The sequence below is a fragment of the Psammomys obesus genome, unplaced genomic scaffold (assembly GCF_907164565.1).
Source record: "Psammomys obesus unplaced genomic scaffold, mPsaObe1.curated_primary_1811, whole genome shotgun sequence".
NCBI classification, from domain to species: domain Eukaryota; kingdom Metazoa; phylum Chordata; class Mammalia; order Rodentia; family Muridae; genus Psammomys; species Psammomys obesus.
In genome coordinates, this window is record NW_026596134.1 from 8,516,527 (window position 1) to 8,536,323 (window position 19,797).

Consider the following 19,797-nt stretch of genomic DNA (forward strand, 5'->3'; position numbering starts at 1 on the left):
TCTTTTTTTTTTTAGGTAGGGCCTCACTCAGTAGCTCTGGCAGACCTGTAACTTGCTATGTAGACCAGGCTAGCCTTGAACTCATAAAGGTCCACCTGCCTCTGCTTGAGTGCCAGGATTACAGGTGTGTACCCATAATCACACACCTGTAATTGTGTGTGGAGAGTCGGAAGTGTGTGAAGAGTCAGCTTAAGTAATTTATCTCTGGCACCTGTTGTTTGGGGCATCTGTTGGGGGATGCAGGAGGGACTACTTCTAAAACAGATTTCCACTCTCTGTCTGTGGCCACCATCTTCCCAGACCACTTTCCTCTCCCCCCAGTGACTCTTCTACCTGGGGCCCTCCCTGATTGTGGTATGCAGGGACTTTCTCACAACAGGGCAACTACAAATTGTTCCTCTGTCTGGCTTTGGAGGTCTCCAGACATCACTTCTTCTGCCTTCTATTGCTAAGTGCATGGCTGAGGACACCAAAAATCCAAAGGAAAGAAGGAACAGACTCTTCTCTTAGATCATCTATTCCAGAAATGGAGATGCTCTTTCCCAGCCCTGGGGTGGTAGGTCCCTTCTGTGGCTGACTCTGTCCAGGCTTGCCTGATGCAGTGTGTTCATTGGTCTTTTGGTTTGTGCCCTGCCCTTTTGCTCCTTGGCTCCACCTCAGAGCATCTAATTCTGGACAGCTGGTGTCTCCAAATGCTAGCCTTGGCCACCTGCTGCACGCCCAACACTGATTTTCTCGAGGGTCTCATGCAGAACCCTGTCTGCCCCCTCCCTCATTCAGTTCCTCTTCCCACCTCCCCTTTTGGGCTCTTCTCTCTCCCTTGCTTTTTATTTTCTTTCCGAATAATGTGTCTCTTTGTGCTCCCTCCCTGTCTTGTCTTTCTGCATTTCCCTCCTCTCTAGCTCCCGCCTGGGCAGTTCTAGCAACATACCCATATATGGCCTCCATGTCAAGGATCACAAATGATGACATCACGTGAGGGCCGAAGCCCGAGATGCTCTCGGAAGCGGGAGCCTGTCTCCCGTGCCCCCCCCCTCCCCAGAGGAGTGGAAGGCAGGATCACAGCTTCCTCAGTGCAATCTTCAGAAGGGAAATCTGAGAGTCATAACATCTTATAGTTTGGCTTGACATCCGTGGTCATGCGGTGGGCCCGAAATAAACTCCGCGCTTCAAAGGAGAATGCTTCAGAGCTGCCTGGCACAGCAGCTGGAAGCCCAGGGCCAGCACAGGAGACAAACTCAGGGAGCATGTTCTGAGTTCAGTTAAGAAAATCTCTTTGTTGCCCAGACTTGTGCCCCTGCCACAGAGCCTCTCAGGTAATGCATGCTTTCGACTTGGTCACAGACACTTTGAAAAGAACTGTTGGGTGGGCTGGGACTGCAGCTTCAGGACTTTGCAAGACCTGTAGCCAAACTGTGCCCATGCCTCTCTCTCATCTGTCTGTTGGTCTGTCTGTCTGTCTGACTCTGCTCCTTCTCTCCAGCTCTGCACATACTGGAGACTTTGGGTCCGGCAGCAGGAAGCTGGCACTCTGCATGCACAGTAGCTATTGTTCTGGAGGATTCTGGCTTAGAGTGTCACTCTAAGCTGCGTGCTTCTAAGCAGACATGTGAAAAGAGTGAGCAGCAATGCTATTATCGGATCCATAGGGTCTCCAGTGATGTCTGTGTTAGAAAAATACCTTCAGGCCAAGCGAATGGTAGATGTTTCCTTGCAAGAGTACTCAGTGTCTGCTGCACTAAGAGGGCTAGGTGTGGACAGTTGTGTGGGTTGATGAAACCCAGGTGCCATGGGCCCTGCATGCCCTTTTTGGAGGTTTAGAAGAGAGTGTGGAATGAGAAATGCAGAGATGCAAAACATCTCATGCATACATGCATGCACAGCACGCATGCCTTATTCAAGAAGGCAAGGTCTCTAAAAAGACAGACAGAATGTCATCATCGTGAGCAAAGGGTCTTTGGGTGGAGACAAAGGGAGATGAGACTTGGGAAATACCAGGCTGCTGAACGAAAGACTCCTGGGGTGGGAGGGAGAAGTGAAGTCTTCTTAGAGGCTGGGGGACGAGCCAGCACTTACCCAGGACCAAGGGGAGATGGAACATACCTGAAAAGTGTATGAGCAGAGGGGAGACAGGTGGGTCTTTATCTTAGGCTACATCTTGCGATGCCAGGGAGATGGACTGATACCAGTGGGCTGGTGACACAGAGGGACAGCAGGGGTGTAGCAGAGCCCTGCTTGGGGCAGGAAAACTCCCCTTCTGCAAGGAGTCTTTCTCGTAAGGCAAGGTTTGAGGGAACTCACAGGAGCTGAGCCAGGCTGCCAGAGCAGTCCCAGCCCCAGCCTGACCTTAGCCACCAGTGGTTGGTAGGCCACTCTTGTTCAAAACACACGGACGTTTGTCCAGAAGAAGGAGCCATCTCGTATTTCTGGCACAAGATGGCCACACCTGGTATGTACTGGGCACCAATGTTGGGAGCCTTGAGGAAGTATTTGGCAGTATCGTCTTCCTCCTCTGGATGGGGGTCTGGAATGATTTTATAATGAAGAACGACTCAGTCCATGTTAGCCAGCATCCATCAGCTAATACAGGTGAACTATTCCCCTGACCCCTCCTCAAGGCCACCACGAGTGTGAGGTGAATGCTGACTCTCTTTTTCAAGATTTGAAGACTGAGGTTCTGAGGGGTTAAGGGTCTTGTCTGAGGCTGGGCTGTGGTGAGGTACTGAAATTAGGAAGTAGACCTAAGCTGCTGCACCTCAAGAGCTCAGCCACAGCCACAGGTCTCGGGCTGGCACTGGGGCAGCCAGCGTCTTTGTGAACCCAGCAAGACTTTCCCTGGTACCTTCATGGCATTATTAGGCCCCGTGTGTTACCCACAGACTAGATCTAAGAATCCTCCTGCAGGAGACACAGATGCCTTCCTCTTGTCCAGACGCCTCCCTCTTTTTTTTTAAATTTTTATTTTTTTAATATTAGTTACAGTTTGTTAACTTTGTATCCCTGCTGTATCCCACTCCCTCTTTCCCTCCCAATCCCACCCTCCCACCCTCATCTCCTCCCTGCCCCTTTCCAAGTCCACTGATAAGGGAGAACCTCCTCCCCTTCCATCTGATACTGGTTTATCAGGTGTCTTCAGGACTGGCTGCAAAGTCCTCCTCTGTGGCCTAGCAAGGCTGCTTCTCCCGGAGGGGAGGGGGTGTCAAAGAGCCCACCATCGAGTTCATGACAGAAAAAGTTCCTGTTCCCCTTATTAGGGTACCCACTTGGATACTGAGCTACCAAGGGCTACATCCGAGCAGGGGCTCTAGGTTGCATCCATACATGGTCCTTGTTTGGAGAAACAGTAGGAACAAACAAGTAACAGGACAGGAGCCTACCACAGAGGGCCTCTGAAAGACGCTATCTAGCAGTGTATCAAAACAGATATTAAGACTCATAACCAAACCTCCGGCAGAATGCAGGGAACCAAAAAAAAAAAAAAAGGGGGGGGTGGGAGTTAATACGACCTGGAGAGGACAGGAGTTCCACAAGGACCAAATATATCTGGGCACCGGGGTCTTTTATGAGACGCCTCCCTCTTCTAAGCTGCAGAATCTCTGGCTGCCTAGAGAGGGGGAAGTGGCCAGCCTCACCCACCCATCACCGTCACTTCAGGCTGCTGGCAGATGGCAGAGCTTGGCATTTCTAGAGTCTAGGCAGAAACTGGGTCAGGGCCCTGGAATCCTGTGTCTAGCCCTGTGGACTGAGTCCTACAGATGTGTCTGTATGCAGTGGGAGGGTAGAACCTGGGATGCTGGCCAATCCCGACAAGGCCAGGGGAGGGGCCTCCACCCTGGCATCTGAGACAAAGGTGAGCCCTGGCCTGGAGAGGCAACTTAGGGGTGGCGGTGGTGGTGGTGGGGCACCAGGCTCCCTGAAGTCCTCTTAGTTCCTGCTCACAGGCAACACCTCGCCTCAGGTGGTCTTTAGCTCTGTAAGGGTTCTTGAGAGCACACTATTCTTTAGAGAGTGTTCCTTAGAGCATAGTATTTGCCACAAACCCTGAAATTTTTTTTCTTTCTGCTTTTTTCCCCTCATCCCTTCCTCACCCTCTTCCTTACTGTCTTTAAGAAGTGGTTTTCTCAATGTACCCCAGACAGTCCCTCCCACCAAATAAATTACCAAGATGTCTTTTTAGGATTCCAGGTGACATGAGAGAGTCACTCAGATTGGGACCAGCAAAGATAAGGCAGAGTGTTTCATTCCAGATGAAGCCTCAGTTTCCCCTTTCTGTAAATAATCCTCTGGTCTGATGGTGGGGTAAAGGCAGAGTTAGCTTTGGATAGGACCAACTCCCTTTGGGACCTCTCTGCGCCTCAAGGGACTCTTCTCCACAAAGGGAGTCCTGTATGGTGGTATTGACTGCACTCTCTAACCCTGAGCAGATCGTATCACCCCTCCCCCACACAACCACTGACCAAGCCTGAGATTCCCCAAAGCCTTGACGACCCAAGTCACAAGCTTGGCTGAGACCAGTATCCTGGCTCTGAGACTAGCGGCTGAGCCCGCTGCGCTGAGAAGCTTCGAGGCCTGTTACATGTGCTTTTCCTGGAGAGACACCAACAAATGTCAACTCACTCCAGATAGGCCTCTGACCACAGTAGTCCAGCTTGGCCAACCAGTGAGTCATTTACAGAGCATGGGTGACGGACAGGTCACTTACAGGCATGTGGGTGATTCCAAAGCAGCCGCACCACCAGAAAGTCTCACTCTAGCAGGGACTCCCCCATTGCTGCGTAGAGGGAGTCTGCCTGCTGTTACCCTCCGCAGTCTAAACGCTCTAGCACAGTGGGTCTCAACCTCCTTGATGCTATGGCTCTTTAACGTAGTTCCTCATGTTGTGGAACCGTAAAACTATTTCCATGGCTACTTCATAACTGTAATTTTGCCACTGTTATCAAGCACGAACATCTGCGTTTTCCAATGGTTTTTGGTGATCCCTGTGAAAGGGTCATTTGACCCCAAGGGGCCATGTCCTACAGGTTGAGAACCTCTGCTCTAGCACCTCCTGTGCAGCTTGGACAGAGTTGTATACACATGGGAGGAAGGATAAGGGGGTTGACTCGGTAGCTCAGATGAGGGTCACCCCCTCTTCTATGAAGTAAAGTCAACAGACTGGGTCTTGAGGATCTCTTGCAAGTAATCTCAGCTCCTTTGATGAAGATGATTAAACAGCTGTTACACTGGGAGGACAGAGGTCTCTAAAAAGGCCCTGACACTGGAGGCCCTGTTCCTTGCCATGGTGGCTTGGATGAGAAATGCCCCCTATGGGCTTATGAATTTGAAGACTTGGTTCCTGGTTGGTGGCGCCGTTTGGGGTGGGTCAGGACTATGGGGAGGCGCAGCTGTAAAGAGGAAGTATGTCTCTCTGGGGGTGAGCTTGGAGAGCTCAAAGCCCTACTTCCAGTTTGCTCTCTGTTTTGTGCTTGTATGCCTGCCGTAGGCTGCTGTGCTTCCCGCCCATGATGGACCCTTATCCCTCTGGAACTGTAAGCTAAAACAAACTTTCTCTCATAAGTTGCTTTGGGTCATGGTGTTTCATCACAGCAACAGAAATGCAACTAATACCCTTGTCAAAGACCCACCCTGGGGCTTTGACCTGGGCTTCCCCTTAGCCAGGGCAGCAGTATGGATGAGAAGGGCGAGGTGAAGAGTCACTTGCAGGAACCCTTGCCATTCCCCTCAGTATTTAGGGCTAGGGGCCTGATGAAAAAGGGAACAGGTAGATATGCTCTTGGCTCCTTACATTCTGGGCCTCAGCCTCCTCACCTGTACAGTAGGAAGGGAATATCCCCCGGGCACTGCACTGGTTTGCTTTTCTGTTGCTGTGATAGAGACTGAGTGAAAGCAACTCAAGGGTTGTGCTGGGGATCAGGGGCGGGGTGGGGGCAGGGAGCACTCGTTTGGCTTATACTTCCACATCTCAGTCCAGTATCGAGGGAAGCCAGGGCAGGGGCTCAAGGCAGGAACCCAAAGGTAGGAACTGAAGCAAGAGTCATGGAGGAACACAGGCTTGCTCTGTCCTGGCTTGCTCAACTTTCTTATACAGCCAAGACCCACCGGCTCAGGGGTAGCACTGCCACAGCGGGCTATGCCTTCCTTCATCAATTAAATGTCCATGGGCCAATCTGATGGAGGCAGTTCCCTCAACTGTGAGTCCTTCTTCCCAGGTGTCTTTACTTTGTGTCAAGTTGGCAGAAACTAACTCACCCAGGTGCAGAGGTCAAGGATTTTGCCCAGGGCAGTGGTTGAGCACAATTCAGGGTGGTCCATAGACACAAGCATGGTTGCTATTGTTCCAATTTAGAGCATGAGGACAGGGCAAGGAGAGCAGACCTCCATGTTTCCCATGAGCCACTGCTGGAGAATGAAGAGTTGTGATGGCTGATGGAACATATCGTGGTAGGAGGGGACAAGAAGCAACCCTTCAACTCCCTGCTTCCTCCTCAGCCCAAGCAGCCTGTTTTCAAGATCACCTGGGGTTAAGGGGCTTGGGACATTTGGGAGACCCTGAAGCTTTCATAATAAATAGATACTACGTGTGTGTGAGTGTTACATAGTTGTTCTTAGGCATCTGCTGGGATGGGTTCCTGGAACCTGTGGGTAGAAAAAGCCCAAGGTGCTTGGGACCTGCACACATCTTCTGTCACTCATTGAAACCATCACTGGATCACCCACAGCCCCCAACAAAGGTAATTGTTACTTCCTTCCTTTGTTCAGGGAATAAAGACAGGAATAATGTTTATACGTGTTCAAGTAATAATGTCTACATATTACTTGAACATTTTTTTTTCTATTTTTGAGCTTCAGTTGGTTGAATGCATAGATGCGGAACCCACAGATTCAGAGAGCTGACTGTACAGAGATACATACATGCATGTATATAATAAAGTATATATTACAAGAAGGGTCATATTACATGATTCAGACTACAAACACGGTTATAAGTATAAATTTTTTATACACTCAGACACAGTGTACACTTACAGACAATCTTTCAAAACTGCAAAGTCTTCATTCTTGACCCTTGTCTCTCCTAAAACCTTAAACAGCAGCAGGAGGGGCATTGGGGAAACAGTTCAGTAAGTAAGGTGCTTGGCTTGTGTGTGTACAACCATGAGAGCTGGAGTTGGGATCCCCAGAACCCATGTGAAAACCAGGCAGGCACGGTGGCTGTCAGTAATTTCAGCACACAGAAGGCAGAGCCAGGGACCCCTAGGGCAAGCTAGCTAGCCCTGAGTGCATCGAGAGGCTCTGTTTCAATAAATTAAATCGAGACCCCCGATGTCACCCTCAGGCCTACATGCACACACTTATGCACATTCACCTCAACTGTAGCCACACGTGTGAACACACATACACACATCTCTCTCTCTCTCTCTCTCTCTCTCTCTCTCTCTCTCACACACACACACACACACACACACACACACCAACAAACATGAGTGTGTGTATGTACTGGTGGCAAGGGAGCCTTCTCTTTGGTTGGCAGTGCCGCTCTGAGGTGACACCTGGCCCAGAGCCATGGCCCTTCTCGGGCAGTGTGGCAGCCCACCCTCCACACTCATGCTCCAGTGGCTACCTGACCCCAGTGCTTGCCCTGTGCCCTGCACCTTCCTGCAACTCAAGAAACCCCTCAGGACCCCCACGGTCACCGAGACTGGGACTGGAAGGAGAAGGGAAGGCAGGCAGGTGGTCCCCCAAGGTCTAAAACAGCTAGAGGGTGGAGGGGCTAGGGGGAAGAATGGCCACCAGGCTTGCATCAGGCCTGATGAGAGCAGACATGGAGTCCACAGCTCTGACCGGATCTTGCCTTGACACACTGCTCAGCAGACGTGGGGCCAGCTTAGGCACTGACAGCTTCTCTTTTCACTGAAAGAGCAGGATGCCTTGGGGGCTCCTTTCACTTTGGCCCTCCCTCATTTTAAATGGAGGAAAACCAGGAAGAAGGTAAGACAGTCAGACGGCCTTTCTGAAAACTGCCAGCCAGGGCAGGTCCTGAGTGGACAGGAACAGGTGAAGGCTGCCTCCAGGGAGATTTAAGTCATATTCAGATTTTTTTCCAGGCTCTGGTTGTGTGTCAGATGAGGTCTCCACATTTGCCATAATATCATGTGTCATGCATACTGCATACACAGCCACAGGCCAAGCTGTTAGCATCTGCTTTACAGACAGGACAGGAGTCCTGCTCTGTAGGATGAGTAGGTTGCAATCCCTGACATGGCCAGCAGATGGTAGCATAAGGCTAGAGCAGGCAGCAGGGGGTCCCCAGTCCAGAAACCAGCTGGCCTTCCAGGGAATTAAACCTTATTCTGATTCTCCTGTTTATCCTCCTGCACTTATTAAATACTTCTCGTGTGCCTGACCTTCGGTTAGGTCCTGGGCTTTTGACAGGAATGTGAAACTATTTCATGAATGCTATAGGCTGGTAAGTCCATTGCAAGCAATCCAGACGGCAAGCCTTCCAGAGGGCAGCTGCGAACCGACCTTTTCAGCTCCACTGTGAACACAACACATCTCCCCTCACACCTGACCCAGGTGCCAGAGGGGCTGGGTGCAAGAGGATGGCTGCCTTCCGGCCATGCCCACTCTGCCACAATTCTTCACAGGACACCCAGGGTGTGCTCTCTCGATGTGGCCCCTCGAACAGCACACAATTGCACACAGGAGGCCCAGGGAGTAGTGGGAGAGAAGGCTCCTCCTTCTAGCCCTCATCACAGCCCCTAGTGACCCCACGTGAGCCCCTAGTGTGCGGTGACCCCACACACTCCCCGGCACTTACGGTTTCTACCCTTTTCATTTGAGCCGTGTGGGGCCAGGAGAAGTTGTGTTACTTTAGATCTGAATTTGAATCCGTCGGCATTAGCAAAGTGAATGCCTCTTGGTGTTTTGGCTGTGGGACATTTGTATGTCCTCTCTGAGAAGTGCTGGGCTGGTCTCCTGTGTACCAGTTAGCTGGAGCCACAAGAACGCCACATCGCAAATCGGCCCTTAGACTAAGCATCGGTAGCCAACGTCCACACCTGAAGGTAGGGGAGACTCTAGGAGCTAGCGACAGGCTGGGGCTGGGGGCTGCAGCATGGAGGGTCCTACTCAATTGAGGATAGCTTGGGGTGGGAGTGGATCTTGACCTCTCACTGCCTGGCAGGGGGCTCTCACTGACTGCTGGGTGGGAGCTTACCTACCCTCAGGAGACTGATGGATCCTTTCTGGAGCTCAGGCTACTAGGAAGCAGGTCTCACGGGAAATTCCCCTTTCCCCTGGGCATGACAGAAGGAACTTCTCATGTGCCTGTTGTGTTGTGCCCATCAGCTTCCCCTTGACAGAGCAGGTCCGAAGGGCTTTGGCCCAACATCCGAGGGGAAGGAGAAGGATGTCTGCCTCTGGGGAAAAGGGCACATATTTGCCAGACTGGAATAATGGCACTTGGTCCTGGGGGGGTGTGTGTGTCATTTTTTTTTAAAGACCTCATGTGACTTGAATGCTCAGGCTGAGAACCACTGACCTGCAGTCACGCTGCTGCAAGCCAGGAAACATCACAGGTTGGCCTGATTGGATCCCATTTGCTGAAAGAGTGTCACGCAGCCTGCCCCTTTCTCTCTGGGGCATTTGTATTTTTTTTTTTTTTAGAAGAGAGCCCCGGTAATGAAACTGGTGTAACGGCTGGCTTTCACTAGACCATGCAGATTCTCAGCCCTCCCACTGTGAAGAGCAGTCTTGATGTGCCAGTGTGGAACACAGCTGCAACTGGATGGGAGGAATGTGCTCGACACAGTGTGGGCTCATGAGGCAGGATTCCAGATGTCGAGATCTTGGTGTCCCCAGAAGAGCGCCTGACCCAGAGTAGCTGCACAAGAAATAATCTCTCAGTTGATGTATGCAGGCATATGTGAATAGGTAGATAGACTTCCTGGAATGGAAATGGTGAGTGGGTAGTTATCTGCATAGATAGCTTTAAAAGGGAGTGGGTGGGCGGCTGAGGGAGTGAATAGATAGAGGGGTGGGTGATGGACAGAGAGAAGATGGTTGGATGGATGTCTGGAAGGTGAATGACGGTAGATGAAAGGCTTGAGTGGTCGAGTGCATGGACTGTCCAATGGGTAGGAAGATTGGGGGATGGGTGTGATTGCTGGATGTTTGGGCATCTGGGTCGATAGGACGAGTGGGAGAATGGAAGGAGGGCGGGTGACCGTAGCTGTGGGAGGGTGGACAGAGGCACGAGAGGCTGATGGCTTGAAGGATAGGTGGATGGGTGAACAGATGTGTGAGTGGGAGGCTGTGTAGATGGATGGATGTTTAGACGAATCCCCTGGCCAAATGAATGCATTTCAAAAAAAAGATAAAGAGTGAGGTGGAGAGATGGTCCTGTGGTTAAGAGCTCTTGATACTCATGCAGAGTACCCAGTTTGGCTCCTAGCACACCTATCAAGTGGCGTGCAAGCACCTGCAGCTCTACCTGCGGAAGATCTGATGGCTTCTTCCGGCCCCTGAGTGCCCCCTCACTCAGGTGTACATGCTAACATGCAGGTGCACAAGTACATGTTTAAAATGCGCAGTTGCACAGCCCTCCCTGTGGGTGAACATGGTTGCCCTGTGGACCACTCAGTGACTGGAGGGTTTTGGCTTCCCCGCAGGGATTTGTCACGTTCTGTGCACTTGTTACTGCTGGGTCTCTCTTCTGGAGACTGGAGGAGAGGCGGCCAGGATGGCAACCGAGATCACCACCAGGGGCACACAGCGCGCCATTGGGCATGAGGAACTCAGCCTGTACAGCAGCTTGAGTGAGGAGGAGCTGGTCCAGATGGCCATTGAGCAGAGCCTGGCAGATAAGACTCGGGGCCCAACCCCTGCTGAGACCACTGCGTCCTCTCAGACCAACCACCAGCCAGGCCATTTCCCCACATGGGCCAGGTAAGCAAGGCGAGGCTAAGGAAGGGACAGGTGTCTCAAATACTTCTGACCTGAAGTTTGTGGACTCCATGAGCTTGGAATGGATGCTTTCTTGGGCTGATCACATTTGTTTCCATTTTTTTAAATTCTCTTAGGAACCCCCTAAGTGGTCTCTATGTAGAGGAAACCGAAGCCTAAGGCTGACTAACTGGTCCCTGGGTCACCAGGATAGGGACTTGGAATTGACTAGCTCCGAAGCCCAGGCCTGGCCATGCCTGACTGACTTACACTTGAATGCAGGGGACTGCTGTCCGGTGGGCTAGTGCTTCTAGCTCTGCCTGGGCAGCGTCTACAGGAACCACACCTGCAAGGCAAAAGGCATCTGCCTTGCATCTTCATCCTGCTCCATCTCCCAGCCTCTCTTCTCTCTAAGTACCTCCCCTTCCCAGCTGCTGGGCTTTCTAACATTACAACCTGAGGCCACATGAAAAGCCACAGACACGGTCCACGGGGCCGCCTAAATAGTAAGAGAAACAAGTGAAATTTTACGACATTTTATAACAATTATTTTTTTTGTGTGTGTGTGACAAGGTCAAAGTACATAGCTCAAGCTGATCTGGAACTCACTTGTGCAGCCCATGCTAGCCTCAAAGGTTCAATGCCTTGGCCTCCCCGTGGCTGAGAAACCAGGCATGAGCCACCACGGCTCACATTTTGTGTGTATTTTATTTCTAAATGTCATCATTTCTGCCCATTGCCAATATAGAAATTATACACGAAGAGCCAGTGAGATGGCTCAGTGGGTAAGGGAGCTTGCTTCCAAGCCTGATGACGTGAGTCCATCCCTGGTACCTACCAAGCAAAAGGAAAGAAACAACAGGTTGTCCTCTGACCTCCACATGGGTACTGCAGCACGTATGTGCCACACACACACACATAAAATAAATGTTTAATTAGCTCTTGCCAAGCATTTAAATTCATGTGTATTTCACGCCCACAGCAGCCACGTTCCAACTGCTCTTTAGCTACATGTGGCCAGTGGCTGCCAGATTGGACAGTACTGATCTAGGGGACATCTTTTTTGCAGGGACAGCCAGAAAGGTAGTTGGCATTTGTTCTTCAAATGCTTTTAGGAAAGACATATATAAACTGTGAAGATGCTTTTGCTGCCCTACTCAACCCCAGCCAACATTGTGTGTGTTCGAGGTGGGGTAGAGAGGGAACAGTAGTTGCTATGACGAGTGGTATCTATGTGACTGTGGGCCATGGGCCTCAAATCTCAGTGATCCCAGCATCCAATGACCCCTATGTGACCTTGGCCTTGGGAAAGTCCCTTGCTCCCTCAGAAGTTCTGCTTCCTTGTCTAACAACTTTAAGGTACAGATTTTGCTAATGTGAGCCAGAGCAGCCATGACTCCTAAGTGAAAGATGAGCCATCTCAGCCCTGTACCTTTACTGGGTTAACAACCATCAGCCTTTATACCATGTCACGTTGTTCTTTGCTGATGTTAATTCATCTGCATCCAACAGGCTGGGCCAAAGCCAGAGATCCCTGTTCTGAGAAGCCCTTCCACAGTGATATCAGGCAGGCTCCTTAGGCAGTGAGGAGGAGAACAAGGCCTTCAGACCCTGACCACATCCCAGTGGGGCCTCAGAAACCCTGTGCAGGGACTTGGCTCATTCGGTTCCTGTTTTGACTGGTTCCTCTGAAGTCAAACACAGGTTCCTCTTTCTCAAGAGAGGACCAGTTAGACAGAGACAGAGAGGGGACAGCTACAGGAGCCACACATTGCTGAGTGCCTGAAGCCTCCTCTGCATCTCAGGACCCCTCCTGGGGGGTCCTCAGAACTGAGAATTTTGAGTTGCTGCCTTCTGTGAGATAAGGAGATAGAAACACACTGGGACACTTACATCTGTCCAGACTTGTGGGTCCCATTTGAAATGAAACTGCTTGTCCAAGGTCAGGCAGCCTTCATCTGGATTTTACATCACCTTCCCACCCACAGAGGTCTTGGGTCCCCACAGACCCATGACCAGAACCGGAAGTTAGAGGGAGTACAGGACCTAAAAGCCCCACTCATCTCTATCTTTGGATATTACAATATCTATCAAATAGACCCAGGACATCCCACAGGCTCCAGGGGCCTCCTTTTCAACCACTGGGTCTCAGATTAGCTATCCCTTTCTCAGTGAGTCCTGCCCCAACCACTCCTTACCGTCCCTTCCCAAAATGAAGCTCGCTCATCTTGCAGTATACTTTTTGTCTTCTCTTTTTCTTTTGGTGCAGGGCATGGAACCCAGGCCCTTGCTAGGCAAGCTCTTCACACCCCAGCTTCCCACCGCCCATGTAGTCCTCTTGCAAAAGACAAGTGTAATGAGGCAGGTTAGAGCCTTCCTCATACCCTGTAGCTTGCATTCACTTCCCTCTGTTCCCTACATGAGGAGTCCCTGGGGCCCCAACTTCATAACTGCCTCAGCTTCACAGGCCAGCCTCTGTGTCAGGGAGAATCTCCTGAGAGACATTGTTCACTGTGTCTCTGTGCCTTTGTTACTGTAGCTGCCTGGTGAATATTTTTAGGAAAATAAACACTTCAAAACTGAGAACATACTTTGGCGATGTAATTTGTCATTGTCCTTAAAAGGAAGTGTGGGGGTCCTAGGAATAAAAACATAGGAGGATCCCCCAAACAAAACATAAGGTCTTTTTTTAGGGCCATCTCCCCACAACCAGATGAAAGGACAAAATTAAACAGTCATGCCAAGCCTGGACCCTGAGAGCCCCCAAAAGGCATACCCTGCTTGCTATCCAATCAGGAAATGGGGTCCATACACCCCTGAAGCAGAGAGCCTGAGGTTACTGTGGGGAGACCAGCAGAGAGCAACTAGAGCTGTTTTTTAAAGCCTTCAAATGCCTGCATTTTACTGAAGATTGCTCTTCCCAGAAGACCAAGGAGAAAAACATATCCCAGACTTGCTTGGGATAGCAAGCATGGCTGTCGATGATTCCAGTCAAGCCTCAGCCTGTGCTGGGTCCATCCTGGCACCAGGTCATGCCCTCCCTGTGCTTGCAACCTGAAGAATGCAAAGGCTGAGGTGCATGCAAACCCAGCAGGACAGGCTCAGTAGTGGTGTGTCTCAGGGCATTGGGGGAGGTGCAGAAAAGCCCTACCTGGACCTCTTTCAGGTCACAACCCGTAGCCACATCCCACGGAAGCATGTTCCTCTCAACCCAGATGACTCAGCCCAGTGGTTGGCTCTGCTGGGAATTCCCCTGCCGCAGACAGCAGAGGGGAAGTGGGGCCTTCTACTTTGCTTTGAAAGCACAAAAGTCCCTTGGTTTCTAGTCCAGCCTGAGACTCAGAGCTTGGGCACTGTGAGCAGCCATCCAGCTGACCCCAGGACCAAAGTCATGCACCCCAATTTCGGTGCTCCTAGAACAAGTCCTCCTGCCTTGATCTCAACCCCTCCCTGCAGCTCTGTGGGCGTGTGACCTTGTCACGCACCTGTGGCCTCTGAGCACTTCAGGATCCAGAAAAATATGTGATTTAGCAATCCGCAATCCCACTCCTTGACAGCAGGCTTGGGGCAGAGCCAGGCAGGCACATGGAGGAACCCATCATGGCTGCCTCTTCATCTGACGAATCGGCAACGGCACACCCCTCTGCCTCAGAAGGTGGCAGGAGGGTGCTTGGAAGGGCTCTGAGAAATTTGTCTTGCACAGCGGTGACCTGTGACCCTGACCACATCATTGCACCATGTCAGCCTCAGCTCGTCACCTCAGCTACCCTCATTGCTGTTATCACGTCACAGGGACTGGTCCCTCTTTTAGGTGGATGTGGCAGCTTTTACTAGTGTGTGTCATCTTGCTAATATTTTATTGATGTGTATTATCTTGCTAAAATTTGAACAGTAGCTAGAGTCTAGAGGCTACATGGACCAGAAATCCCAGGGCTGCATGGAGAGCCCAAACCTGCTGACTACAGAGATAGCCTGGCTGAAGCTGCTTCCCTAGGGCCAAGAGGAAAGAGGGAAACATGGGGCCTTTGCAAACAGGCCAGGTGAGACAAGCTGTGCACATTCTTATTCAGGCTGATAGCTCTTGGATCTGTGTCACACTGAGCGTCTTCAGCCACATTGGCAGTGATGTACTCCCAGTCTGGTCCTGACCTCACTTTGCAAGTAAAGAAACCGAGGCACAAAGTTGAATATAAGGAAGAGCCTTATACATTCAAAGGCACAGAGACAGTGTGGAGGTCATGGAGCAGAAGGGAGGGTTAGAAGGCAAGAAGAAGCCAGGTCCCGGAGAATGGAGAAGTCTTAGCTGTCTGGTCCTCAGCTCTATTCACCTGCTGTGTGGGATCCTGGGCATACCCCACTCTCAGCTCGCTCATCTGTAAAAGGAGACAATATTTAATGCCCACATTAATAAGAAGAGAAAATTGCTAAATGAGTGAGTGCATCAGGTGTAGGACATAGCTTGGAGATGTGTGTGGAAGGATATAATGAGTTGGGGGTGGAGAAGGGGTATGGAGGCAAGAAACACAAAGGTGGCCAGGCCTGCTTTGAAGCAAGCTTCCTCTTTACTTCTCACTCCTGGCCCTCTCCTCTGCACCACAGCCTGGCTTTGCTGAGGCCCTGCCCTGTCCTACAAGGTCAGGATCCTTCCCAAGGTGCTCAGTACAGCACCCGTACCCCACGGGGATATTCCAAATCCCAAACACAGTCCCCCACCCCAGGAGTGCTTGGTATCAAGGCTGATCTGCTAGGAGAAGAAAAGGGGCTAATTCTGCTACCCCTGCAGCCCCAGCCACGAACAGAGTAGAATGGTTGTTACATCTTCATCAGCCCTTCTGGTAGATGAGGGCTGAGGCTCAGTATAGTGAAAACGAAATGAAGCACGGACCTGAGTCAAGTTCCATCTGTGTCTGTGTGAGCTGTCTTCCTTTCACCTCAGGCACTAAAGCTCAAGAGACGTGGCTTAAAGGAGAAAGGATTTATTCGGGGTCCACTGTTTCAGAGGTTCCAGTCCACGGTCATTGTCATAGGCCCAAGGTGCAGCAGAATATCATGGCGGTGGAAGCACGTGGCTTAGGAGGCTGCTTGTTTCATAGTAGCTAGGAAACAATGAAAAAGGAAGACAGGGGCCGAGGGCCGATTCTTTTTGACTGGGTCCCAGGTCCTATATTTCCACCACCTCCTTACAATGCCATCGGTCCTTATTTCATTTCTGTTGCTATGATAAAAAATATTCTCTCAAGAGCAACTGAGGAGAAAAAGCTTACAATCCCAGGTTCTAACCCGCCTCTGTGGGGAAAATCGCAGCGGCAGGAGCCTGAAACATCTCGTCACATCATAGCGGCAGTTGAGAGCAGAGAGTGTGCATTCGTGCTTGCGCCCACCTTGAATTCCCTGCTCTTACACAGCTCAGGACCTCTTGCCTAGAAAATGGTGCCACCCACAGCGGGCTTGGTCTTCACTTAATTAAGACAGCTCCCACAGACACGCCCAGCGGTCAACCCAATTTAGACAGACTCATTGAGGTTCTGTCCCCAGCTGATCCCAGGCTGTGCCAAGTTGACAATTAAAGCTACCTGTCACACCACACATTTTTGAACCAGTCAACAGATCAAAATCCAAGGATGAGAACAGAGTCCTCTTGATCCAGTCACTTCCCCAAGCCACACCATTGATCACTACTGTGATCAACAAGCCTTCAACACATGAGCTTCTGAGGGACACTATTCTCTAGAAGAGCTAAGCATTTCATACTGGCGTTGGAGACAGGGGCTGCCCTCTTCCCGCTATACAGGTAGGAAAAGTAAGACTGAATATGAGCTTGTCTGCAGGTTACACAAGAAGCATCTGAGTTTGAAACCCTGTCCAACCTTCTGTCCAAATCCTTTTGCTGTACCTTCTAGACTGCTGGGTCCCAAGAGGACCATGGGGTCCACAGTCCTCTCATGAGAAGCCAGCAAGGTGAGGTAGACGGCTCACATGGATTAGCTTCTCGACTGGCCTTCCCATTCCCTTGCCTCTCCAAGAATCTCTTGTCCAGCCCCAGTGAGACCCCCATATCCTTTCATCCTGACGCCTGCATCTCACATCCTCCCCGGTGAAGAATGTCACCTTGCTTCATATCTGCGCCCTTGTGGTTGGCTGGGCAGGGGGGCGGTGGGGGCGGGGGTGAGGTTAACCTCATTGTTGTCTTATATGGTCATTTAAATCTCCAAGGGCTTCCTCCAAGGGCCAAAAATAATCCAGAGACACAGCAGCTGTGTCCAGCACACAGAGAGGACCTGGCCATCTGCTTTGGTTCAGAGCCCTGTGTCTGTCTGTCACTTAAACTCTCTCCCGGCTCACCCTCCATCCTCCTTCCTGCCTCCAGCATGACCCGCTTCTCCTATTCAGAGTACTTTTCTCTCTTTCACTCTGGCTCCGTACCCTCCAGGTCCTCCTCTTCTCCTGAGAGCCCACCGACCCGTGCACCCCTGGGCCTGTTCCAAGGGGTCATGCAGAAGTACAGCAGCAACCTGTTCAAGACCTCCCAGACAGCGTAAGTGACCTCCTCCCCCCAATCTGGTCCAAGACCATTGAGTACACACCTCCAGCTGGGGCAGCAGGGAGAGGGGCAGGTTTGTAGCCGTGTCCCCTAGATTCCAGTGCTCCTACCGATTAATGCCCGCTAGGAGTGGCATTCAAGCTAAGCTTGGGACTGACCCCTCAGCTATCCCCAGAGATTGTGACTTGCTCCTGCTGAAGGAGCTCCATGGGACTCTGAATCTGGGGCCCCAGCAAGAGGCAGAGGCTCAGCAGACTAGGGGAGGGAGCTGAGGTGTTGGCTTTCACTTCTATTTATCCCTGTCTTGTGTCGCCCCACGCATGCCACCTCCCGGGTTCATTTGTGCATGTCTAAATCCCCACCCACAATGCTTCATTTAAGTGTCAGGTGCCAAACCTCAGAGCTAATCAGAGCCAAATGAGAGGGTTCTGCCTGGGCACGGAGCTAATGGGGTATTTGGGAGCTGTACCTCTCTCCTTCCTCTGTGCTCCAAAGTGGCCCTAGAAACAGTTAAAAGCAAAAAAAAAAGGGACCCTTCATTGGTACCCCTTTCTGTGTGGCAGAGAGGAGCAAGCAGCTGGACAGTTCTCATTCCCAGCCTCTCCAAGCCTGGCAGACACCTCATTATTCTTGGGGCTTTGGGGCTGACAAAAAATGAAACCCCAGTTCTAATTCCAGTACAGCCACTCACCCCTGAATGTCCACCATGAGAGAGCCTGTCCTCCCCCGCCCCCCCACCCCAACCTTCCTTCTCTGCAAGGCAGGGTTGGGAAGGACAAAATCTCCTTCCAGGGCCAGGACCAGCTTGCTGCTAGTCCTTGGTGGTTTAACCCTCCTGGCAGCCTCTTCCTCTCTGGGGTGGGGACTTTGTTTGAGCTTCTGGGGAAGCTGTCAGTGGGTGACACAGAGGGTCCCAAGATCTGTGGACCCCCAGCCAGAGAGACTTACACCGGCTGGTGGGTCCCAACAGCAAGTATTACATAGTGGAGACCTCCCCTCACCAGGACCACAGGACCAGCCAACCCATGCCCCCTCCACTTTCAGCAGTGGCCACATACCCCATGGGGCCCTTTCTGAGACTGATGAGGGATGGTCCTGTTGCTCCTGAGTGGAACTTAAGCAGGTGGCTGTGATGGTGTTGATGGACATTCAGGATCTATCTGGTCAGTCCCTTGTCTTGATGGGTCTCTGGCTTCGCCTGTATCTGCTATTAATAACCCAGAGGCTGAGAGGCAGGAGGAAGTGTCACATGCTGGAGGAAGCAGCTGGGAGGGTTTGGGGGCAGGTCCTAGAGACCCTCCTCAATCCACCCCAGCTCCTAAATTCAGGATCCTAGACAGTCATGGTCCATACTGACTCGGTAGAGAGGGACATAGATAGGGAAAGAAGATATAGTGAACAGACAGATGAGTAAGTGAATGGATAAATGAACAAATTGCTTTCAGTGAGTCAAACAAAAATGCCCCTCATGGTAGCCCTGAAACATTTCAGCATTTAGGAGTTTTAAACTGTGAAGGCTTCTAATTTATTAATCCTTCAAGTATTGTCATTTTGCAACAGCTGGGAGTGAAGATAATGGATTTGATGGGCAGATGGGGAGATAGAAAGGCTGGGGTGACAGTCAAGGGAGGGCTTTTGGCAGGTCCATGCCTGGGAGCTCTTGCAATCATCCGGTCCCGTAGGTAGCTGTGCTCACTACAAAGCGGAGGGCCATCTTTGGGGAAGGCCCCTAGCCACTGCAGATGCCTCTGCAGTTGTCAGCCATTGTTAATGCCTGAGTCCCCTTGCTAGAAACAGTTTGGGTGTGACATTAGCTTCAGCCACAGAAAGCCACAGGACAGCAGAGTTCCCGCCCCAATTCTCTTGAATCCACTGAGCCAGAGGGCACAAATTTTGGTCCCAGAACAAGCTGAATACCCAAGAAGGAGAGACCCCAGAGCAGGCACTGGCTCCTGCCCTCCAGCAGGTCCTGCCTGCCCTCAGGCCATCTGGCCCTGCCTCTGCCTACAACTAAGGGCCTGCTGCCACTTGCTCTCACAGGGCTATGGACCCTGTGCTGAAGGCCATCAAGGAAGGGGATGAGGAAGCCTTGAAGGTCATGATCCAGGATGGGAAGAATCTTGCAGAGCCCAACAAGGAGGGCTGGCTGCCGCTACACGAGGCTGCCTACTATGGCCAGCTGGGCTGTCTGAAAGTCCTGCAGCAAGGTGAGGGCCATCTCTGAAGGGCCAGTAGGGGCACAGGGCTCTCCGTTGGTGTGTTTGTGTGTGTGTGTGTGTGTGTGTGTGTGTGTGTGTGTGTGTGTGTGT

At 51.4% G+C, this 19,797-nt stretch overlaps 1 protein-coding gene and 1 long non-coding RNA gene across 2 annotated transcripts in view; one reads left to right on the forward strand and one right to left on the reverse strand.

Moving 5' to 3' along the window:
- Window positions 1-1,150: 1,150 nt before the first annotated feature.
- The window catches only part of Asb2 (ankyrin repeat and SOCS box containing 2), a 34,051-nt gene continuing 15,404 nt past the window's right edge, over window positions 1,151-19,797 (forward strand). Inside the window, exons 1-4 of the mRNA XM_055592734.1 lie at window positions 1,151-1,316; window positions 10,674-10,950; window positions 17,378-17,482; window positions 19,529-19,695. Of these exons, the coding sequence (XP_055448709.1) occupies window positions 10,745-10,950; window positions 17,378-17,482; window positions 19,529-19,695 (478 nt within the window). The 5' untranslated portion in view covers window positions 1,151-1,316; window positions 10,674-10,744. The remainder of the gene's footprint in view (window positions 1,317-10,673; window positions 10,951-17,377; window positions 17,483-19,528; window positions 19,696-19,797) is intronic.
- Window positions 15,151-18,738, reverse strand: LOC129665853 (uncharacterized). Its single transcript, XR_008718445.1, has 3 exons — window positions 18,547-18,738; window positions 15,833-16,043; window positions 15,151-15,320 (listed from the first exon to the last, which is right to left on the reverse strand). It is a non-coding gene; the product is annotated as an uncharacterized LOC129665853 (long non-coding RNA).